Here is a 25,604-nt window from a genome sequence, read left to right as displayed (position 1 = left end):
AAACCCATCTAATGTAAAAGATTCGTCTTTTGCATCAAGCCTTCTTATCAGAACTGACGTATTACTAAAATAACTGGTGAAAGAATAAAGCAAGAGTGCAGAAGATAGTACATTAGTTGGATTATCAGTCTCTGAAAAACTACAAATTGATGGAATTTCTTGCCTGTGTTTCACAATGAATCTCTGAGGGTTGGGAATCCTAACCAAGCATAATTGCTTCAGCTCCTCTTTGCTGCTAGGGAAATACAGTCATTGGAAGCCACAGCTAGGAAAAAGCTATGGTATCAGGAAAGATTATGGTGGACTTATGTGAAAGAGGAACTCTTCAATTTACACTGTTGATGTTGAGAGCTTGCCTTTCCAAGGACCCAAGGTGAGCATACCACACAGTAGTGTTTTACATATTCTGTCCTGCAATTTTGCTAATTTTCCTCTCAAAAGTGCTCTGTTATTCAAAGTAAGTGTTATGGTCACCCTAGCTCTGGATTCAGAACTGTCCCTTTCCCCCTTTCTCATTTAAGGGTTAGGAAAGTCACCAGATAAATTCACACTGACATGCTTGCCAGTGAGTACATAGCCTAATGTTGTGTTGCAAACAAAATCTGTCCCCTACTTGAACTCTTATTCTTTCCCTTAATTGGCCTTGATAATTAAGGCTATTCCACCTAGACATGACCTCAGAATTCTATTTTTCATGCAGCTCTAAGACCCTCTTAATCCATCTAAGTTTGGAATGTGAGCTAAACTTTGTGTCCATCTAATTTAATAAGCATGGAGGTCCAGAGTAATGTGTGCAGTGAGAGTTTCCAAAATAATGCATTTAAAGTGGTAAAATTACAACATATTGCAGGGAAAAAAATAGAGAAGAGATCCTGATGGAAAAAGGGCACTAGCATCCTCCTCTGGTGTTTCTTGAATGGCATCTCACACAGGCCTCACCTGATGTTCCCTTCTCATAAGATCCTGCTTACAAGACAAACAGAACTACCCTTGCTAAGCTGATTCATATGGGGTTTCACTAAGTGAGCTAAATGGTTATATGTTATTGTCATGTATTGGCTAAAAACTAAATGGAAATTTCTCCATAGTCTATTTATAGCCAATCAAAATCTGTTTTCTCTAAAGAAGCAGTGGACTACCATGTAACACATCTGAACCTGAAAGATAAATTCTGAGTTAGATCCCAGATTTCACTGTGTGATGTTCATGCACAGATGGAATTTCTTTGATTCAGATCCTTAAGAGTTGGTGTGATGTTTATATATGAAAAGGTTTGTATAGGCCCCTAGAGCATAGCTGATGCTCAATAAATATCAGTTAATTCCAAAGAAGTTATTTTTACACAAGAGCAATATTTATTTAAATGGAATTTAAGAACAAAGGAGAACACAGTATGCAACATGCCTCCCTGATGATGCATATCTGTTAGATTTTCCTCTGCTTCTCAAGCATTATATTCCAAGTCCTATTTCCACAATAGCTGAACATTTCAAGCCATGCTTCACTTAACAAGCTAACAATCTGCTATTTGGGAAATAGTGGAACCAAGTCTCTGAATAGGACTGAGGTGAGGAAAGAATTGGACAAAACTCAACACCTCAAAAATCCTTCTCTTTTTATGTCATGTTAATTAAATTCGGCTTCAACTTGGACTTATCAAAGGCGACAGATTGAATCAATTCAAGTTCCCTGAGGAAGAGTTTGATTTTAATATGATATCTGATCAGCTTCTTAAAGTTTGAAGACCATGTTTTGCCGGAACTGACCCTCTTTAAACTGACTTAAATTTGTTTCAGATATATCTGAAGAATAACAGAGTGAAAATCCCTAGATGTTTCATTTTATTCCTTAAAAATACACTTTCACCTAAGCCCATATCTTTTTAATGACAAGTAATTAACAAAAGCAATTCAATTAATGTGCACAGTCACGGGCCATACAAACTGTGAGGCTTTTCAGAATCCAATCCATATCTCTAAAGACACTCTTAACATAGTCAGAAGCGTTTTGGATAAAAGCCCCAACAATACTTCCAAGAAGCTAAAAAGAAATTTTCCTGCTTAACATCTAGATGGTCACATGATGGAAAATTGTTACCATATTCTGTTTTAGAAGCTGTTTCCTTCAAGGAAGGAAAGACTTAATGAATAAATAAATGAAATTAAAAACAAAAGCTGTGTTCTGTAGCAAAAGATACAAGGTGTTTGTTCTTCCTGGAGCACACAGCACTTCCAACTCCTTAAATACTCTGATTATGCAGCCTGTCTGTGGCTCAGGCTCAGTTCCCTACACCAGGAAATGGTTTAGTCAATTTTCGTCAAGTAGGTAGACGTCCTGTTTTATCATCATCCTGCAGCGGCACTGAAGAAATAGGATTTTTTTTTAAAGATAGTAACTGTTTACACCAAGCTATCCATGAATGGTGACACTTTTGAGATTACTGGGAAGGGGACTGGCAAACTGGAAAGGTCAGCAGGAAAGAAAGACCAAGAGTCCAGATTCAGCCCAGTTCTGTCTAAATTCCCTCTGGAGGCCATTTCACTGACCACCTAAGGAAACCTCTGTACATCCCGCAGCTACCTTCACATCTACAAGGCTTCAAGTTTGCACTAAGGACAAAGCCCAAATACTGAAGGTTTCCATTCCTAGCAGGAAGTTGTTTCCTCTGCTGTCAGCAAAAGCAGGTCAAGATGCTAAGTGTTTCTCCTGCCTTTAAGGGGAATCCAAGTCCATCCTAATACAAAGAGGTGAGGCTGCCTGGGTTACACATCCATCTTCTTTAGAAGATGTCGATGCATTGATCTTTCATTAGAGACTTTGTTTGAAACTATGAGTTATGGCTTATCTTGCAGTTTGAAAATAATTCAGCTTCATATTCCAAAATCCAGTATGTTCGGGGACTTGTATTCTTGACTCTGCCCCACTTCTCTCCCTTCACCAGCTTTATGTTATATGTATGTAAGATTCTAATATGCCGATCTTATTTTGTTCTCTACAGGGCTACTCTCTGACCATCCTCTGGGCTATGTGTGAAGAACTCCTGGAAAGGTGTTACAGGCCTTTCTTTCTTTCTTTCTTTCTTTCTTTCTTTCTTTTAGAAAGTAGGACTTTGAAAACCCAAAATAGTACAGAACTTTTAGTGGGGTTGAGGTGATACTACAGTATGGGAACTAGGCAGGGGCTCTTTGTTTCTGAATTCTAGTAATTTCCCCAAACCTTCTTTACATTATGCATTAAATACTTCTATCCAGGAATGGAAGGGATTTAAACTTCAGAAATATCTAATCTGGCATTCAACTTCTCTTTTTGCATTTACACAAAGAGTCATCATCTTTCTCCCTATCATCAGAATTGGCGCCACTTCTCTTTGCTTGCAGTCCTGCATCTAAGAAATCCTCCCAGTTTAGATGGCAGGAGAAGCTCTGCACTTCATGCTTACCAAACCTAATAGCACAGATTTTCCGTTGTCCTGCCAGGCTTACCAGTGGCAGCTCTGCCACTGTCACAGCAGAAGAAAGGACATGGCTCAGATATATCCCAAAACAACTCTCGCTCTTACATCCTTCAGAGTGAGCCTGCTCATTGGTGTGTGCACACATACTACACTCATTTCTGCCTTTTGTGAAGGTGAAACACCTTGAAAGATCTGTATAAGGGCTCATGTTCTCCCAGATGGAATCATCCAGTCGGGTGGGTTCTTGGATTATGTCTGTCTGTCTACAGCTTAAAAGCTAGTTGTTTCCAGTAGCTTCCTCCCAAGAACTAAAGAATCTGATAAAAAAAAGAACTGTCATTTTTAATTGCCAAAAGCAAGCATTAATACTCAAGTGACACATGACCTGGCTTTCAAATCTACTGTCTTTGTGTCTAGTGGCAAATTCTCTATCACCTTTACTTTGCATACCTATACAAAACAATCTGAAATCAATGGTAGGCTTTCCTCATCACATATCTCCTCGTATTTTGCTTCTCTTAACATTGAAATCACATTCCCTTCATTGATATTTAAAATATTGCTGCCTTAGATTACCTTTAAATAGCAATTAGGTAGCAACCTATCAGCTATCTTCTGTTTTAGCTACTGATGTCCATTCATAAATTATACTATATTTGCATTTCCTGAGTATATCTGGTCTTGTAACTCTTGCATTTTATAGTCTATATTCAAACTTGCTTATCATGTGCATGTGGAAAAAATTCTGACCCATTTTCAAAGTATTCTTCTGCAAGCTGATATATGTGTGATATGAAAGAAATGGACAGCAATATCCTGATACTTCTTGATCAGTCCCAATCAATTTAGTTCTCCCCTGTGTTCTTAGACAATCCCTGAGACTATAATGAAATACAATGTAGCTTCCAGGGCACAAGTCACTGGGTGACACCAACAAGCAGAAATAAATCTGAGACTATAGTGAAGCTGTGTGGTTCATTTCTTGCTATGTTAAGATGCACTTTGGTCCAGGTTAGCAAAGTCACTAAATTATGTGCATGGGCTGACTAGTGTCCAAGAATGGAGCCCCTTTTATCGTAAAACATCTCCATTTTATACTCAGTTACATCTTTATACAACATTTGTGAGAGATGAAATCTCCATAAATCAGTATATTCCATATTTATTTACCAGGAGCAAGCTTAGTTAGACCAAGTGCACATTGCTAAAAGCATTCCATAGATAAAGGCTGTCATGTTGGAAAGATACAATTAATTTATCTGGAGCCCAGTCCCTGAACCATGATATTTGATCACTTGGAGGTGTTACTTCTCATCCCCTCCATTGTTGGGGAGAAAATGAATTGCAAGTCCACTGCAAGCCAGTTCCTGCCTAGCTGCCCCGACCTACTATGCCTTTGATCTCATGTTTTCTAAACTCTTTTGCCCTTGAAAATAAAGAATAATTTTATTCTAAGTGCTAAAAGAACTCTATTATTTTCTAGTAATTTTTAAATAATCAATTATAAGATTCTCAAATTTTAATGGGTGTCAGTAGTCTGATCCAAGAAAGCTTCACATCTAACCAAACAGAATTATAAAATATGTCCTATGAGTAATCAAACATAATTATTCATACTTTGTAACTCATTTCTCCTTTATGTCAAAGAAAGTTAACACACAAGAACCCAAGTAGTCATCTTGTAAAATTATCATTGAAAGGAAAACGATATCTTAATATTAAATCTTCAGAAAACAGGAATTAAACCACTGAGTTTTCAATACTATTTTTCCTTCTACACAATAGTATTTTCCAGTTTGTACATTATTTCTCCTTAGTAGTTCATTATGCCTTAAGTAAGCAGCACACAGTTTACCTTTGAAATGAGGGAAAGGTATTGTATCCCAGCATGAAAAACAAATGACCACAGAAAGAAAATTTTCTCAGGCATAGGTTAGGTTACATTATCATAAATTTAAAATGTGTAAAATTGCACAAAAGACTTGTAGATCTGTTTGTGCATGTGTGTGAATACTAAGCCTTTGATCTATTATAAAAACTTAATTCAGTAAGTATATATAATTAAGCCAATGACCAAACCTTCAAAATTATAATGAAACAATTTTGGAGACTCTTAGAGCACCTCAAGGCACTGAAAAAATAGCTGGCCCAGCTCAGCAATGATTTCTTTTTATTGGACGGTGAAAGGTTCTTTTCCCCCTGCTGGGAGACTTTATTTTCTACCTTTCACTCTGCACCAGGCATTTGGGATCTTTGCTGCTCTTCAAACACACCAAAGACACTCCTACTTCACATGTTTGTTTCTTCTGATGACCTCTGTCTGGGTCTCCTGTTTCCTTGGATAAGGGTGTGGCTGCCACCTCATTTGCCCTGTCCTTCAAGTGGCCTGCCAAGGCATACACTTTCCCAAACAGCATCCCTGACCTCTTTATCCCTTTACCTAGCTTTACCTTCACAGTGGTTTTCATTATGTACCATACATGTGTTTAGTAATTATTCATCTGGTGTCTGTCCTATCCCCACAGAATAAGAATGAGTTTCTGTTTTGTTGTTATTCTTTTGCTCTTCACTTATTTCCCGGTCAAGTAAACAATGCCCAGTAGAAAAAAACAGAGGATCAAGGTTGAACAAATAAAAAAGGACTAGAAACTGAGTTTGGAAGACTTTACCCTTCCCTTAGAATGACATTCTAAATATCAAACATAGATTCTCATTAAAGCTTCTGAGTATTATTTGAACCAATGGGGAATCCAAGCCAAAGTGTAATTTTAAAAATATATTTGAAAAGAAAAAGGTATCTTAAAATTAAAAGGCAAATAAACCCATGATACATCTGTTAGAAATGACTAAACGCCACTCTGCACCTATTAGAATGACTCAAATGCATTCAAAAGCAGAAATGGATGACATCAATAATAGACAAGGATCTGGAACAATTTGAACTTGCATACTTTTACTAGTAGGAATGGAAAATTTTAAATTCACTTTCAAAGGCCGTTTATTAATTTTCTGTAAAGTGATTGTATGACTTAATAATCTTATTCCTGGCTATTTAGCCAGGCCAAAAAAAAAAAAGAAAAGAAAGAAAGAAAGAAACTTAAATTCAAACAAAAACGTAGGAACAATATTTATAGCAGCTTGAATCACATTTGTCAAAAACTGGAAACAAAATATCCTTCACCTAGTAAAAATTTTTATAAAAAAATCTGTATACTTCCATAAAATGGAATGTTACTTGGCAAAAAAAAGAAAACAGACTACTAAATATATAACAAAATAGATGAATCTTAAACTCATGATGGCTACATGAAAAAAAAACTAGTCACGAAAAGGTATATACTACATAATTCCATATATATGACATTCTGGTAAAGGCAAAATGTCAGAGATAGAAATCAGAACAAGTCCCCAAAGTTGAGAATCGAGAGACATGTGACATATTGACACTGAAGAGCAGAAGGTGTTAGGAAGAGGGTATTGGAGAGAGATTCTGCATCTTGACTAGGCTAGTGATTACAGGACTATGTGCATTTTTCAAAACTCATGAAACTTTACACAAAAAATAGGTGAGATTTTTAAAATACGGCATCTTCCTGTCAAGATAATCTTAGCTACAAGAAAGCTGCCATTATACTCCAAGCAAATGAGACAGCGTCTTAGTCCCTGCATGCACACTTATCAGCTCTTTTCCGTCTTCAGCACTCATTATTCAGACCTAAAAGAGCCCTTCACATTGCAGTCTCCTTGTATAATAAAAACTTACCTGAGTTTCCTAGAAAGAGTACAGAACAGATAGCAATAGGGGCCCAGGCAGATCTCTAAGTGATGCCACAAATGTTCTAAAGGGTTTTTCTCCCTGCCTATATTTTATAGTTTCTTTTATTTTTTTCTCTCCTGACATCTGATTAAATTTTTTCACATTTGAAAGGATGGTTCCTTTAGGCAATGCTTCTGAAACTTTTCTACACATAATGTACATTTAAAAATAATATCTGTTTTAAATCTTTGAATAAACAGATAGCCAAGAGTGTTTGGAAGGGCCCACATCAGGCCCTGTGCAGCCTCCAAACAGCTGACAGCATTCATGTCTCAAAATCTCAGCTCATCTTAACTCCTCTGAGTTCACAGTTTGAGAGAAGGAAGGGGAAGGATAAATCTCTGCTTTTGAAAAGGAGAGACTTCTTTCTTCTGCTAACATTATGTAGGTAACTTTAAGCAGTATTCTATCATTGACCACAGTGCATACGTTAAGGAAGTACAGTATCTTGTGTGTGAAATTTCTCTCCCTTAAAAGCTTGAGGCTGCTTCACCTCTTGATGCTTACAATGATCAGAAAATGAAATGTTTTGATAGGGTAAGACTAGAAAATGGGAATCTTACTCAACATGAAAACTCTGTTACTGTTTTAGAAAATCCTTGTAGAACTATAAAATGTCGTTATGTGCATAGATTTCACTTCCAAGCTTTCTTCAAAGTAGAAAAATCACGTACAAAATTTTACAAATTTTCTTTTGGAAACACAATCATTGGAAATAAAAATTCCAAGTCTATATTTTATCAAATATATAAAGTTTTGGTGCGAAACAACAAACAGTTGTTCAGTACCAATAACATGGTGGGGAAAGAAGGGGATTTGAATTGAATGAGATACTCAAACCCTCATGTGATACTCAGAGGGGTAGGAATGCAAAGAAGAGCACACATGTTCCAACATTCTGAGGTAGAAATGCTTTCACTGTAGAAATTTCACAGGAACAGAGAGATTTGATAGGGCTAGTCTCGGTTTCAATGAGATCTTAAAGTTTGGGGGAAATCATTTAGGAGGCAGGTGGAATGATGTGAAGAAAAGATGTGCATACATCATAAAGACTGTAAGGTGGAGCTATTTAGCCCACTCATAGTTACAGCAGAAGATGCATGCAGAGGAATAATCAAAGTCTAGAAAACTCCTAATCGGGGCAATGTGCAATGCCTTAATTATCGAAAATTAATAAACAGTTATTAAATGAGGAATAGGTAGGATCTGAATTAGGATCTGTCTTGAATGCTAGACTATAGTTTGACATAAAGTCCATAAATTTTGGACTCCTCAACATAATATAGTCCTTCTTCTTTCCTATAGCCTAGCCTAATTTTGATAGTTGAAGGGTCTTAGCCATACTTATTGTATCAATCAATCAACTGAGGTTAAGGTCTTGGGAGAAAAGTTATGCCTTATCATCAACTACAACAATGAGAATAGAGGTACTCTTTGTAAACATGTAAAATAATCAGAAAGTATGGGCAGTCATTATTTCTAATATCCTTAAGAGATCCCTTATTTTTAGATGGTAAAGACTGAGTCTCAAAGTGTAAGTGATTTGTTTTAGCCTGCACAGCTCATTAATGAAAACTTAAGAATTTGAAGCCAGGTGTGTTCAGCCTCGACCTTCTTGTCCTTTGCTCTGTTTTCAGTGAGCTAGGTGGATTTGAAAGGCAGAGAGAAAGGGAGATGCAGGGACTAGAAAGGATGTCATTATGTGAATGGCTGGGCCTCCATGGGGACCCAGTCCTCCTTAACTTTCCTGTCTGAGTATCATTCCTGTCTTAGTCTGTTGAGATTTCTGTAATAAAACACCCTAGTATGCATTATTTACAAACAACAGAAGTTTATTTCTCACAATCCTGAGGCTAAGGCCAAGAACAGGGTGCTAGCAAAAGATTCAGGGTCTGGTGAGACCCATTCCTCATAGACAGCCCCAACTGCCATACATGATGAAAGGGAAAAAGGGCCCTCAAGCCTCTTTATGGGAACACTATCCCTGTTTATAAAGGTGGGGCTTTTACCACCAATCACCTCCCAAGTCTCACTTTTTAATACCAATGCACTGATGATTGGATTTCAGCACAACTTGGGGAGGGACAAACATTCAGACATTAGCGATCTTCATCCCTTTTATTCTCTGGCATAACATCTGTGGATTTCTTTATAATACCAACCATAATTTGCAATTAAATGTGTATTTCAAAGCTCCTTTACTTACAGTTTGGCTTCCATGCCAGATTTTCAGCCCCATAAATATGAGGAACAGTTCTGTATTATTTACATCATATTACTAGACCATAGTAGACACTTAAGTTGTTTCCTAATGTTCAATGAATGAAAGAAAATTTAAGCTTTGGAGAGTAGATTGTAAGATTAAACTAGACAATGTGGTGGCCCCACTGGGGTAGGAGTGCTGCTGGGAGGACTGCCCTGACATCAGATGTATGTAGAGGAGTCAAGTTGCCTGCTGGAATTGTCTTGGGGAGGGCAGAGTTGGCATTTAGACACAAAAAATACAAGATGCCACCAGAGGATCCAAGCATAGTGACTAGCAGTTAGAAATGTGAAAAGCCAAGCTCTTGAGAAATGTCAAAACTGGAGACAACGATGAGTGAGTCATCCCCCGAGGTGCTAACTAACGCCTTGGGAAGTGGGAGAGCAACACACTGAAGACCAGACCAGAGGGAATACTTACAAGTAAGGCAATGGAGAATAAACTAGTCAAGAGACCCATGTGATTCCCAGCTTCCTCACTTGCTCCACACACCTGAAATCCAACACTGGTCAGGTCCAGCCTTTTTCTGCCTCTTCCATCCAGACAAGACTGATCAGTCCATCCTTGGAATATCTTATTTGCATTGTACTTGATCAAACCACTGCTCTCTCTTCTGCAGTCCTAGGAAGGCTTCTGTTCCCTCTCTCAGAGTTCCAGAAGGGCAGAGGTCATTTTTATTTATCTTAACATTCCCAGAGTCTAATATCAGTAGGCTTTAATGAAGATTCATTCATTGAACATTAACTGGAGAACGAGAGTAGAGAAAGAAGGGGAAATTAAGATTGAAATATCACAAATAATAAACAAAAGAAGAAAAATTATCAAACACTGTAGAAATGCAAAAAAAATCAATATGGAAAAGATGCTGCCTTTTGATACTAATAGCAGTCATGTATCTATTGCCTGCTCTGTTAAAAGGGGAGTCCTTTGAAGTCATTTTTTCATCTGCTCTTTGGAACAGCCTTCAGAAGTGGCTTTAACTGATCTCATGTAACATACAAAGTGGAGTCCCACAGAAGGAAGTGACTTGCCCAAGTTCACTCAGTGAGTAAGATGGTATAGAATTATAGCTCTGCCTCCAGATTTGGGTCTCTTTCTATAAATAACTGTCTTCTCCAAATTAAACTACTTTTTAAAAACTAAGGCATTTCTCATTAATATTTAGGACTCTGCCCAGTTTGCTGAAAGTCTTATTTCTCACTGTCTGTCTTCTATCAGTGCTAAATTCTTATACCTCATTTCTATCAAAAAGGAAGTAACATGGTACAGAAAAATCTTCCTTCTGTAAAACACCCATTAAATTTTAAGAGAAATTGTGCATTATTTCAAACTTGTGAATATACAACATTCATTATTAGCTCTTCATCTGAAATAAGTATGCCTGGAACTAAAAATAGCAGATAAATAAATGAGCCATTGAGAGGCTGGTGATTTTTTCTTTCTTCCACCTCAAAAATGACTCTCTTAGCAGGGAGATTGTATTCATAAAGCTTCAAAGCCATTAAATTTTCAAGCACATAGTCTTCCTTCAAGCATACTTGTTTTTCTAATCATTTGTCCAAATCATTAAACCAAAAGCCTTTCACAGGTTAAAACTGATTAACATATGATGCTAAGTGGTTTGTTGAAGCCTGCACTTCCATTCTCTTCGCTTATTTGATTCTTAATGCATGTGGGGAAAAAAAGAGAGAGAGGAGGTGTGGAAGGGGAGAGAGGAGAATTACACATTGCTTGGTGCAGAAGTGCTTGACTTAATTTTCTACAAAGAGCAAACTGAGGCTGGGCACCAGCAGAGAACTTAACCAAATGCGCCCCTCACTATGCAAGACTGCATAGACTAGGATTTGGTAGAACCCAAAGTTGAGAAAGTGGGGAGTTTCATCAACATGCAACAGACCACTACTTGAGTGAATGCTCTGATATTTGGGAACATTTTAGTCACTTTCTCCTCCCTGGGACAAAATACACAACCCTTGCAACTGAAGGAAGGAGAAATTTAACTTTGTTCACTGTTTTCAGAGGATTTAGTCCGCGGTCAACCAGCTCCAACCCAGAAAAGGCAGAGTGGAAGAGCCCATCCGAGGAAAGCTGCTCATATCAAACAGCAAGGAGCAGAGAGCCCAGGAAGGGCCTAGGGATGGCGATGACCCTTTCAGGCCACACCCCCAGTGTTGTTCTCTTCTTTCTGCACCTTCCAGCAGGACACTGGGCCAGGAACTCTTCTGTGTAATAATCTACCACGAATACTTTATGCCCAAAAGGCAGGCATCCTTGAAAAACCCCACCTCTGAACATGGAAAGGTGGGGCAAATTCTAGATTTAAAGCATAACAGGAACTGACTTGAATGCTTATTTTGCACTAATAAGTTAAATTATCGGCCTGTCCAAGCTTGAAGAAAAGAAAGAATAATTTTTATGCTAGCGAGTATTTTTTGAGCCCTTAAATTATATACAGATATATACATGTACTTATTCTGCCCCCCAAATCTAGACACTTAATTCAGACATTATATATCAGGGCCTTAGCCCAGAGAGTTCTAGTGTAGTGTTATTTGGTCAATAAGCAAAGAACATAAATATTAAATAAAATCTAACTATTAGTGAAATGTATGAGAAATGTATTTTAATTATGACATAACCAGATGAACTGTTAGCTATGATGAATAAAATTAAATTTTAAAGTTACACAGCAAATGCATGCTCTCACAATGAAGCAGCTCTCTTCAAAGTATTTCTTCCTAACCATCTTAAGATTCATGCTTTGTTTTAAATTCTGCTTCCTCACTCTGCCGTTGCTGTGTCCTCCCAAGCAGATATATTCATAGAGAAGATCCTTAGCATGGCAGGGTGTGGACTAGCCCGCCTGGGGGCTGCACTAACATTTTCCACAGAAGGAGCCAATCCAAAAGGACCTGACTTTTCCCAGGTCTGCAGATAAGACAGTTGTATATTCTCAGTATTTACTTTTAAAACAAGTACAAAAAGTAATTAGTACCTTGAAAGTAGAAGACCTGACAGATTAAACTTTCCATGCTGATTTCCTCAGGTTAGAGAAGTTAAATGTGGGAGAAACCGTTAGCCATCATCATAGACAGTCTTCCTCCTCCTCCAACGGGCCGATCTCCCAGAGCCCGGTCGCAGGTGATGACTTCCTCCACCTCCCCCTCTGCCTCTGAGTCCCTCAGGATAACAGGGGACCCAGTCCAACGCTGCCCAGAGAGGCCAAAGTGAACTGCGGCTGGCCCTTGCGATTGTTCCTCACTTGACACAGGACAAGAATGAGTCAAATGCTTATGTGACAATTGCTCTTCTTCCTGTTTCTATTTTCCTGTAACCCTAATATTGTGTGCAGTGAATATGTTCAGATATAAACAATATCCAAAGCCTAATTTTGAAAAGTGAGCTTTGAAATGACTAAGAAGTGATTCTAGTTAGAAGACTTATTAAAGTGTATTGTAAAGTAGAATTTAGTAGTTCCTTTGGTGCCCACATTTTAAATCCCTAATGTTCACAGGGTGCAGTGAGCGCCTTGTTTAAGTAATGGGAATTCTCAAATCTAAGGATCAAAGTAAGGGAAGAAGCAGGACTTTAAAATTACAAGTTTATTTAGTGATAACTCAAATAGACTTGAAATCATATATTCCTTTGAAAAATTAATATACAATGATACTTGCCAAATGGATTAGTTAAATGATATTATTTCCATCACAAAAAGTTTCTTCTCCTTAGAAAAAAGTGTTCTTCAGAACTATATTTTGAATATATAACTTTAAAATGGAAATCTATTAAAATGCAATTTTATTTATAAAAATTAGATACATATAGCTTTTCAGAAACACACCACAAAGGAGACATAGTTTGAAAGGCAACAGTGTAAAGAAGGGAATCTTACACATAGGCCTTGTTGTCTTTGAGACCGAATCCAATCAAGTTCTGATTATATGACTCAAAACCTCAAAATGCTTAAGCCTCAAGGTACTTCATCTTCAAAATGACAATTTCTCTAAAGATCCTTATCTTTAAAATAACCCCTACCTTATAGTATTAGCACAATGATTACAGTGAAAAGTTAAAACATGTATGTGAGAAACTTTTAGTCCAATTCTCAGAACAGTCTAATAATTTTTTTTGCAGTTTAAAAGCCTTTTGGGGGAATCTCATGAAGCTTTTGTTTGTATGGGGTATACTCATTGGTATTTTCCATATAACAAGTAAAAACTAGGAAATGTTTTTATTCAGTTTTAAAATAATAAATTGAAAATAATAAACATGCTGTTAACATACATAGGTTTAGGGAAAAATTTCTCTTTTCCCAAATGAAATAAAATATTTTAGTGAGAACACTATAAGTTCGATTTTATGCATTTCCAAATTTCCTGAAGTCTGACCTAAGTCAGCTCCGCTATCCTGTCTGCACCTGCTCTGGACCTGTTGTACTGTCCCAGGTCACAAAGTCACTGGAAAATGCCACTGAGCACTCAGGGGACAGTAGAATTAAAATGGTTATGACTTAGCATTCTTAGGTAAGATCTCTGTAAGGACTAAGTCTTTCAGCCCACTTTAATCTGCAATAGTAGCCTAAATTCATCATTCAGTTGCCTGCTCATCCACAGTCTCTTTATACTATATTGGAAAAGAAAGATGAAAATTTATCATATCTGGATAATGATACACGTTGAGCAAGAAAAGGTTTATAAGTAATATCACCCTTCCAAAACAAAAAATGTTATGGAGGGCCGGGGATTTAGCTCAGTGGTTCAGGCTTTCCAACGCCTGCCTTGAAAGCACAAGGTCCTGAGTTCGATCCCCAGTACCAAAAAAAAAAAAAAATGTTATGGAAAAATGTGTCCACATTATATTATTAATTCCATTTAGAAATAGAAACTAATATATTTCTAGCTCTACAAAATAAGACAATTCTTCATTGTACAAATGAAATATAATTGAAGTGTCATTTTAATTTATTAGCTTTAACAAAGTTAATTAAATCTGTTATGGTACTTAAATAAAAATAGTAGTCAACAATTAGTAGACCGGTACTGTAATAGAGTTCCAGGATACATGTTGGAAATATTGAATAAGATGAAAAAAATTTAACAATAATTGGATAGTGTTAGCATCCTTTAGAAATTGGATAATTTGGTTATTTATAAGGCTGGATTTTCAAGGTTCTGAAATGTGTTTTTTCTTGCTTGTTTGAAAACCCAAGCCCCAAAACCAGGCATTTTCAAATGAGATTTGGCTTTGTTGTTTCATATATTTAACTTGTTTGATTTACCGTACTATTTCTAACTAGAAAGTGATTATTTTGGCACAGTTGAATCATTCCTAATAACTTTTTTAAAAATAGCTTCATTATCAAACACACACACATACAGAAATTAAAACCATTCAAAGAAGAACAATGCAAGGGGAAAAAACTACAATAATATTCAAATACAGTAGAACTCAACCAAAACAAAACTGAAAAGCACTTAAACATTTTTCCATATAATTTAAAAAAGCATCTCAAGCACCAACAAGATGCCAGAGGATGTGGTTTGTTTCAGAAAGATCCCCAAAACCAACACTGAACAAATAGTGGTCTGGAAAAAAACTCCAGTTAGCTAGCATATTTTACATAAGCCAAACTTCTCCCTAATTTAAATTTCAATACAGTCATATGACATGCTATGGAAACACAATCTGAGAAATCTGTTATTAGACCATTTCATCCATGTGTATCCTTAAATACACTTTCAGTTTCTCACACTAGAGAAACTTTGGTATTTACACATGTGTGTCCTATTTATTTCACTTAAGAGGATGGCCTCAATATGCATCCATTTAGCCATAAATGTCTCTATTTTCTGGTTCTTTATGGCTGACTAGTACTCCATTTTCTAAAAAAAAAAAACCACATCTTCTTTATCCAGTCTCCAGTTGATGGGCACTTGGGTTGTTTCCAAGCTTTAGCTATTACAAACTGTGCCGCTATAAACATGGGTGCACATATATCACTGTGGTATGATTCTTTTAATTCTTTGGGGAAGATCCCCAGCAGAGGAATAGCTGGGTCAAATGGGTCAAACTCTAAGCTGAGTTCGAGGTATCTCCATACTGTTTTCAACAGTGGTTGCACCAGTCTGCACTCCCACTAACAATGGAGCAGGGTTCCTTTCTCCCCACACCCCCGCCAGCATTTGTTATTGGTTGATTTCTTGATAGCAGCCATTCTTTGTGGGGTGAGGTGGAATCTCAGTGGTGTTTTCATCTGCATCTCTTGAATGACCAGTGACATTGAACATTTTTTCGTATGTTTATTTGCTGCTTTTACTTCTTTGTCTGAGAAATGTCTGTTCATTTCAGATGCCCATTTTTGAATTGGGTCTTTGAATTTAGGGGCTCCTAATAACTTTTAAGCTAACGTAGTGTCTTTGATGTTCTAGAGGAGTTGTGCCCTATTTCATACCTATGCTAGCTGCATTGAAAAACTGAGGAATCAGTATTGCACAAAAAGGAAAAATGAATCTATTTAAAAATACAAAATATTCATATTATGAAATAACATTTATAATGTATGGAATTTTATCCTTGTTGCCAACTGGGCCATACCCTAACAAATGATTTGATTGCAAATTTGGCAAAAATCACATATATATTGAAGTTTCCAGGTGAAAGAAGGAATATCATGTTAATGTTAATATATTCTTCCACAGCATTTCTGAGGCAACAATATGTCACACTTTCTAGTGGTGCTATTGTCCTGGAAGTTGTTTTCTTGGTATCCAGATGCTCTGAGGAAAAGAACCAACACCTCCAGGGTTTTGTTGTTGTTGTTGTTTTGCTTTTTATAGAAGAGAGCTGCTAGTTTCAATAGAAAGGCTCAGCGAATAACCACTGAGAAGGTGTTCTCCTTCCCCTAGGTTCTCCGCAGCAATAGCCTGCTGGAGTCCACAGACTACTGGTTACAGAATCAGAGGACGCCCTGCCAGATTGGTTTTGTGGAAGACAAGTCAGAAAACTGTGCCTCTGTAAGTATACAGAATTCTAAGCAATATTGGATAAAGCGAGTCAAAGTGGCACAGGTATCTGAGCTTAAAACAGAAATTTCATAATTTATTAAATACAAGATTTGGAAAGTATTGGTTTGAAAATTTATAACTAGTTTATGTGGACTGTTAATAGGGTAATACAGAGCTAATGTTTTTATTTCAGCTTTGCTCGTTTCAACATGTATGTTAATCTGATCAATTCTCTGAAAAGAAGATGTATTTTTAAAAAGTGACTAAGAAAAAATACATAAATAGAATTGTACCTTGAAAAAAATTTTAAATGCATTCATCAACTCTCTTGGATTGTTTTTAATATATTTTATAACACTTGCTGTAGGCATTTTCCAATATGAAAATTGCAAATATTTTCCACCATCCTTAAGAGTTACAGCAATTATTTGAAAATCCTTTCAGCCTAAGAAATAAACAGGCATGCATTTTAATACATTGGAACACTGCTTTATATATAAAATCTTTCTTTGCAAGGGAAGGGATGTTCTTATAGATAAACAATATAATTCTCACAGCTTAGACTAAAAATATATACTTTTGATGTAAATATGCACCTTCCTACACATTCTGCCCAGCTATATGTTTCATTTTCATTAAAATTATCTGCCTCTTATGGGGTCCTGATTACAGAGATTGGAGGGAGTACTTTCAAAAAGGAGAAAAAATATAATGTAATTCTCTTTACGAAATTGAGAGCATCAGCTCTGAGCTATTCCTGGAGGTAAGTTGTGTGCCAGTACTCTTGTTAGAAGAAAAAAAAAGAAGCTGAAAATGGGATAGGAAGGCTTTTTAAATATACCAAACAGATATATACCTTGCAGACAGGGGATGTGAAATATTTCACAGAGGAGAGTTTCACAGCACAAGGATTGAGTAGTCCACTCAACACTCTTAAGTGAATCTCTTTCTTTAGGCTACTGATTATGATTCTGTGACTTTTAGTACTTTTGATCACTTTCCCAGAAAACTAATTGCTGGCTAAAAACCTTTGTAGAAAACAATTAGGATTAAGTGGCAAGTAATTTAACAATAATACCTTCTTTGCAAATTCAACTCTGAAGTGAGTAGGAAAATTCAGGCACTTGCTGATGCAGATATCCAATTACTGAGCTATAAAATGCAAAATAGGAGGAAATGGAAACTACAAGTTATGAGTGGTCACACTTTGATCAAAGTTATCATCCAAACAGTTTTTAAATTAGTCTTCCACTTGAAGAACACACACAAATTGAGATAGTGAACAGTTTTCTAAAATCAATTCTCCACATCATCATGAAAATGAAAATTTATTTTAAAGGAAAATAAAAAGGTCACATTTTTAACAGTGTCTTCATAAAAGCTTAATTTTTAAAAATAGTGTTTTCAAATCATTCCAAATCCAAATCTACTTTAAAAAAATCTGAGGAACCCATAGCAATACTAACCTATACTTTATTGCTCTATAATTTATTCATAACTCTGGGAAACCCTACTCTAAGTTAATTGCTGCTGTAACTCATTTTTGCATGACCAAAATTAGTAGCCACCTTTTCATATCCAGTTGAAATCAGTTTCATATTTATTTCAATTAACTCCAAGTATTTAGATTTGTGGTTTCTTAAAACTGAGTACCTCAGTGTGCCAGTGTTTTCTGAATTTGAGGTATCTATTTGAAATTTTTTTTGAGGGATGACCTCAGAATTAGAAAACACTCAGGATGTTATGTTCATATCTCAGTACAACTGGTTTATTTTCAAGCACCAAGCCATGAATTTTATTTCTTCAGCATGGAACCTCCTCCATTCCTCATCTAATATGAAGAGTCTTAGTGAAGGCCAGTTTGAAGCAGACAGAAATATGATAGGCACTCCACATATAAGCCACTGTCCCAGGGAAACCCTTGAACTCAAACTTCCAATCGTTTTTCAGAGGGTATCTAGTATGAAAACTGTGTTTACATTTTCCAAAATATAAAGTTCTCTTGTCAAACAATATAATACTATTTTCCTTCTAATATTTCCATTTGTCAAAAAAATAATACTCATATACTAACCTTCAAGGTATTTTTTTTTTTGTTCTTTAGGTTTTATCGTTTTTGGTTTTTGTCTGTGGATTTTTAGACCTAATTATTTAAGGAAGAAATGTAGAGGAGGGTAATGGAATTGGAAACCAAACTCCAAAACCTTGATAGCCAAGGTATTATTTTAATATTTTTAATATTTTAATATTAGTAATGGGAATTAGATTTCTCATTGCTGTTGACCTTTTTTTACCTTTTTTAAAATTAAAAGCTAAATTAGTCTTTTTAAATTCTCTACTGAATTGTGCTATTTACTGGAAATTGGTTTTTGATTTTTCAGGAATCATCTTTTGGTTTAATGCTTCATTAACATTGCTTTGACTATGTTATTTCCACTCTTAATTACTGTCAGATTCTTTTCCACATTGATCATTTTAAGACACCCAAACAAATTATTTTCTGTTCATAGCAGGTACTTTAGTTGATGAATCACAGTACTTTTAAATGTTATATTTGTCTTAAAGATATAAATAAGTACATCAAGCTCTCAAGAGACCTTCAACATTACACTCATGAAAAATAATAAATTGAACAGCTATTCTGTAGGTCTCACATGTTAATGCTACTCAAAGGAAAAAAATAAGAAAATCTTATATGACTGACTTTTATTTTATATTTTCTCCAAATATATTTCTCCTCTATCTCAATCTTAGAAAAAAAAAGCCTTATCAATAGTCTCAGTTCATAAGGTTTTATATGGAAAAATCTAGACTCACATGACCAAGGAAATTCATAATTGTAGAACTGTGAAGGGATATTGTAACTACCTTATCGATAGATTTACCAAGTTTTCAAGCAAATTTCTTGTTTTTTCTTTAAATAATCAGGTGAGAAATTTATTTTTAGGTCTTTAATTTTAATTGCAGGAAACATGATACTAAGCATTGTCAGTTTTCCCAAGTGATCATGTTTTACCACCTTTGCTATAAAAGTGTGTTAAACAGGACATGCTTATAGACTGAGTAAAGGAAAGAGAAATCAAGAATCACTCCACTGATTTTTGAGTTGATCTCTTAGGTGATTGGGAATGTCATTTACTGTAATGGGGACTAAGAGAGGAAGGAAGGGGATGCGGAGATGCTTAATCGCGTCTCTTCGTGTCATACAACTAGAGAAGTCAACAGGTGGTTGGGTGTGCAAGTTGGAGTTATTGGAGAGATTCAGACAAGAAGTATAGATTGGGTGTCTTCAGAGTGGTCCTCAGAAAGCCGAGATCAACCCAGCTAGGGGCGGTGTAGACAGAGAAGGGGCTTGTGCTGAGCTCTGGTCACTCAACAAGGCTCCTGATTAATGAACTGCATGTCTCATGGTCCCAGAGGTAGCAAAAGATTAATATTTGAGCATGGAAGCCTGAGTCTCACACAGATACTAACATTTTATGAATCTTGACATTGTTGCTACTAAAAATACCATTCAATGAATAGTGTGCTTTTAAAGCCTGAGTGTTTGCACCATTTCTCAGCTGTTTTAATTCATTTTGACAGAAGAATATATTATGAAAATAGTTCAGAGTAAATTCAAGTTCCAAATTGTCAACACTTCCTTCTATTATAGCAATTATTCTCTGAGGAGGAGAAAGCCCATCAATCACAGAAAACCAGCAACAGTAAATAATTGATCTTATTAAAATACCTTTAAACTTGAAAGACACTGATTACAAAATTTTTTATTTCCTTTTAATAGAACTATTTGCTTGACTAACCTATCTTTCCTATTCAGTTCTTCTAAATTCCCAGGAAAATGAGTTAGGTTTTGTTTTTTTTTTTAACTTAGATTCTCAAGGTAAATTATCAGTATGTATATATAAAGAAAGTGGTGAGCTTAGTTAATGACTGCCACGGGATATCTTTTTTTTATCTGTAGTTGCTGGAGTATTAATATACTCTTTTGTAATAATGATACAAATTTGCTCTGAAGGCTTATTAAGAAATGAGAAAATACTAAAAGAAGAAGCAGAATTTCTGTCCTTCCGTATTTGATATTATACTTTCTTTTAGCTCAGAGAGAGTCCTCACTTTATATCATAGACATCGCTTGACTTGTTGTCTGGTTCATGGTGCCTGTAATGTTGGAGGTATTTAATTGGAGTATCTGGAAATGTTCAATATACTTTACAGAAGCATCTGAAGTGGCTGGATGGAGTGAAGGAAAGTTTGGCCCTTGCTAAGTTATGCCTCAGGTTTGGTTTAACAGAATCTTTAAGCAGAAAGCTTAGGTCAGCAGTAACCAGGGTAATTTTAATAGGCACCCAGGAGTGAATTCTTAAAAAAACAAGGTGTCTCACCCTTATCTCTTTTGAAACATTGGGCTGAATAATTCCTTGTGCATAGACTAGCCTGTGCATTGCAGAATGTTGTGTAACATCCCCAATCTCTACCTACTAGGGGCTAGTAGTAACCCCTCTCCAAATTATGACAAACAAAAATGTTTGCAGACATTTCCAGTGTCTCCTGTATATGGATAGGAAGTGGGGAAGGGGAGAGAAGTGGCATAAAATCATATCCTGTTGTGAATTAGTGCTATAAATTTTCTCAGACTTTAGCCTCTGGTCACCAGTGAGGTGACCCAGTCCAACATTATGTGCTTTACCCCAAGCCACACCTCACCCTTCCATAGTCATAGAAGGAAAACATACAATTCACTCCTCTATAACAGTTCCTGTCCATGTGGTGCTGTCATCAAAAGCCACCTGTACCAGGAAGAAGAAGTGAAAAACTTCAAGAGACAGTCAAAATCAATTTAAGGTACCTGCATTTAAACCATGATTCATTAATTTACTGCTGTTGCATTTGCTACCAAATAGAATTCAGTACCCCTGGAACATCCCAGATCACCTAGTTCTATACTGAGATGTACTGCCTTTATTTATAATTTATTTTGTTTCTTTTATCAGACATAATGCAATTGTATAACAGGTAATTTGAAAGTATTAGGAAAGAAAAGTTCCCTAACTTTATAGTATACTAGACCCACCATTGGCAGCCAGGGCATTTCCTTCTGTTATGGTTTATATCTTGACATCACCATACAGATTCATGTAGTCATAGGTGAGGAGTTTTGAAGGTTGCTAGATTAGGGCATGTGAGTGTGGATTAAGGGTGTGATCCTGGGATTAAGGGTGTGATAATGGAAGCACCATGAGTATGGGTCACAACAATCAATTAGTTTGTAGCCTGGATGGAATATAAAGGGATCAACAGAAGCAGGTTTGCTGTTGCTGCTTGCTGCTGCTGCCTGCTGCCTGCCACACCCTGAACTGTTTTTCCTCTGCAATACCCCTCTGCCATGCCACCTTGCCTTGGAGCCTGCTGACTTTGGACTGAAACCTTAACAAAACGTGAGCTGACATTAACCTTTCTTCCTTTAACTTGTGGGTGTTGGATATTTTATCTCACCAATGAGAAAAGTAACTAAAACACCTCCCACACTTTTCCGCACAACTTGGAATGAGCAACTATGTCCACTCACCTTGTTTCCAAATGAAAATGTGGACCATCAGTTGAAGATATTCAATTTTTCAAGAAAAGTCAAGAAGTTTTTCAGTATGAAGCCTACTGATTTCTAAATGTTGGTTAGCCATCTTATAATTTTATTTGAACATTGTGTAAGCAAACGAGAACATTATCAGTGGGTTAGAACAACCAACTATTGAGACTCTGGTTTCTGACATATGTCTTTTTCCCCCCTCAAAAATCCTTCTTTTCAGATTGAGAATTTCTATAGTTGTTTGAGTATAGGTCACAGAGAACACAATCACAGTTGTAATCATGTATGTGCTAGGCATGAGCTGAACATTTTGTAGGCATCATGGTATTTAATCTGAGAATAAATTTCTTGAGCAGGTAGTAGTATTACTTTCATTTTAATAATAAGGGAAAAGGTCTTGAGAGATTAAAAAACTTGCCGGAGGTCTCATTTAAATCCCAAATCTGTCTTAATTCAGTCTTTGTTCATTTTATTTTCCTGCTAGTGCCAATAGGGTCTAATTTAAAATCTAAGTCTGTGTTTTATTAGTCTATGTTTTTTAAATTTTCCTTTTATTATTAGTGCCTAATAATTTCACAAAATATTGGGTTTCAACATGTATAATATATTTTAATCACATCCATTCCCTCATTGCCCTCTCTTGAGTCCTTCTCTTCCTCTCCCCTTATGCCCTGCCTCTTATGTAATAATCTTTGTTCTATTTTCATGTCATCTTTTTTAGTTCCATATATTAGGAAAAACTTGTATTATTTGTCTAACTCTGACTTATTTCAGTCAACATGCTAATCTCCAGATCCATCTATTTTCGTGCAAATGCCACATTTTTGTATATCTTTACAGCTGAATACCACTTCATTGTGAGTATATACCACAATTTGCTTATTCATTCATTGATGGGCAACTTAGCTGGTTCCATATCTTAGCTATTGTGAGTTGTCATGCAATAAAAATGGGTAGGCAGGCCATCTCTATAATATGCTGACCTTAATTTCTTTCAGTATATACCAAGTAATGATACAGCTGGGTTGAATGATAGCTCTATTTTTAGTTTTTGAGGAACTTCTATACTGATGTCCAGGCTACACTAATTTGTATTCTCATCAGGAGTGCAGAAGAGGTCCTTCCTCCTCCCTCTACTACACCATTGACATTTATTTGTTTATTTATTTATTGTATTCTTGATGATAGCCATTCTGACTAGAGTAAAATGGAACTAGTGTACTTTTGATGTTGACTAAAGATGTGGACATTTTTTCATATGTTTACTGCCCATTTGTACTTCTGAGTGGTGTCTGTTCAGTTGATTTGCTCACTTATTGGTTGGACCACTTGATTTTTTGCTGTTAAGTTTTTTGAGTACTTTATATATGCTAGATATTAATCCTCTGTCAGAAGAGAAGCTGGCAAAATTTTCTTCCCATTCATTAGGCTGTTTCTTCACTCTGGTAGTTGTTTCCCTTGTTGGGCAGACACTTTTTAAATTGATGTAACCCTATTGGTTGATTGTTACTATTATTTCCTGTGCTATTGCAGTACTATTCAGGAAGTCTTTGCCTGTGTCTCTGGTTTAAAATGTTTTCCCCATGTTTTCTTCTAAGCTTTTCAAAGTTTCAGAACTTATACCTAGGTCTTTGATTCATTTTTAATTCACTTTTGTGCAGACTGAGAAATAGAGATCTACTTGCAATCTTTTGCAAGTGGATATACACATTTCCCAGCACGATTTCTTTTTCTTTTTAATAACTTTATTGTCAAACACACACACACACACACACACATACAAAAAAATTAAAACCATTCAAAGAAGAAAAATGCAAGGGGGAAAAAACTACAATAATATTCAAATACAGTAGAACTCAACCAAAACAAAACTGAAAAGCACTTACACATTTCCCAAGCACCATTTCTTACAGGCTGTATTTTATTTAACATATATTTTTGGCTACCTTTGTTCAGAATCAGATGACTGAAGTGGGTGGGTTTGTTTCTGTGTCTTTTACTCTATTGCATTTGTGAATGTGTCTCTATTTGTGCCCATATCATGCTGTTTTTATTAACTATGATTTTGTAATATAGCTTGAAATTTAGTATTGTGATATCCACAACCTTGCTCCTTTTGTTTAGGATTTCTTTGGCTATTCTGGAACTTTGTGTTTCCATATGAATTTCAAGATTGTTTGCCCTAGTTCTGTGAAGAATGCTGTCATTATTTTGATGGGGATTGTATTGATTCTGTAGATGGATTTTGGTATTGTGGTCATTTTAACAGTATTATTTCTGCCAATCACTGAGGTGGAAATCTTTCCATCTTATAGAGTCTTTTTCAAGTTTTTGTCTTCAGTGATCTGAAATGTTCACTGGTAGAGACCATTCATCTTCTTTGTTAGATTGTTCCCTAGGTACATTTTTTTTTAACTATTGTGAATATATTTGCTCCTGACTTCATTCTCAGCTAACCTATTATTAGTTCTATTAACCTTTAATAGAAAAGCTATTGCTTTATTTGCTGATTTTATATTCTGCTACTTCGCTGAATTCATTTATCAGCTCTGCAAGCCTTTTGGTTGGGTCTTCAGGGTCATCTGAGTACAATTTCATATCATCTGCAAACAAGGATAATTTGACTTCTTTCTTTACTATTTGCATCCCTTTTATTTATTTCTCTTGCCTAATTGCTCTAGCTAAAAGTTTAAGAGCTATTTTGAATATGAAAGATGAGAGTGGACATCCTTGCCTTTTCTTGTTGTTAAAAAAAAAAGGCTTTGCACTTATTCCTATTCAGAATGATGTTGACTGTGTGTTTGCCATATATGGCCTTTATTATAATAAGGTATGATCTTCAAATACCCAGTTTCTTCAGGGCTTTATTATGAAACGACATCAAATTTTGTGAATGGGTTTTTAGGCATTAATTGAAATGGTTACATGACTTTTTATCCTTGATTAACTATTCATATGGCCTATTTCATTATATTTGGATATGTTGAACTATCTTTGTATATGTTTGTGTATGATGAATTAAACCAACTTAATGTGTTGTTCTATTCACTTCAGTAACATGCAAGCATTTTATTAAATATTTATATATCTATGTTCATCAAAGATATTGGACAATAGTTTTCTCTTATATTTGTGTCAACAAGTCCACTGATATATTTTCATGCTTACCTTACTTATTTGTTGTAGAACTTTATGAAGTTATGCTCTCCTGGCCTCTAAAAATTAGCTATTTTTCAGTATTTTCAAGAATACCATTCTCCCTTCTAATGCTTCCGTCTCTGGAATCATTACGTTTTTATCTTCATCCTGAAAATTTTCCCCCTCCCCATCCTTAATCTGATGTTTCCCTAAGGTCTGTCTCTGCTTTCTCATGGGACCATATGGGACCATTTCATGCATACCGTAGGACTTCAGTCCTGTCTACTCCTGATGACCACAATCTCTAGACTGTAGGCTTATTTTTGGATTTTTTTTTTTTT

General features: G+C 36.0%; 1 protein-coding gene across 6 annotated transcripts in view; it reads left to right on the top strand.

The window, feature by feature from the left end:
* The window catches only part of Sphkap (SPHK1 interactor, AKAP domain containing), a 154,788-nt gene that overhangs the window by 39,203 nt on the left and 89,981 nt on the right, over positions 1–25,604 (top strand). For all 6 annotated transcript variants that reach the window (XM_087209340.1, XM_087209338.1, XM_087209336.1 and 3 more), the window contains exon 3: positions 16,440–16,547. In XM_087209340.1, the coding sequence (XP_087065466.1) occupies positions 16,440–16,547 (108 nt within the window). The remainder of the gene's footprint in view (positions 1–16,439; positions 16,548–25,604) is intronic.

Source organism: Heterocephalus glaber, unplaced genomic scaffold (genome assembly GCF_053883595.1).
Source record: "Heterocephalus glaber isolate CG9 unplaced genomic scaffold, H.glaber_assembly_v1.0 deba00001004, whole genome shotgun sequence".
In the NCBI taxonomy this organism is placed as follows: Eukaryota; Metazoa; Chordata; class Mammalia; order Rodentia; family Bathyergidae; genus Heterocephalus; species Heterocephalus glaber.
This window is presented reverse-complemented; position numbering and strand designations above follow the sequence as displayed.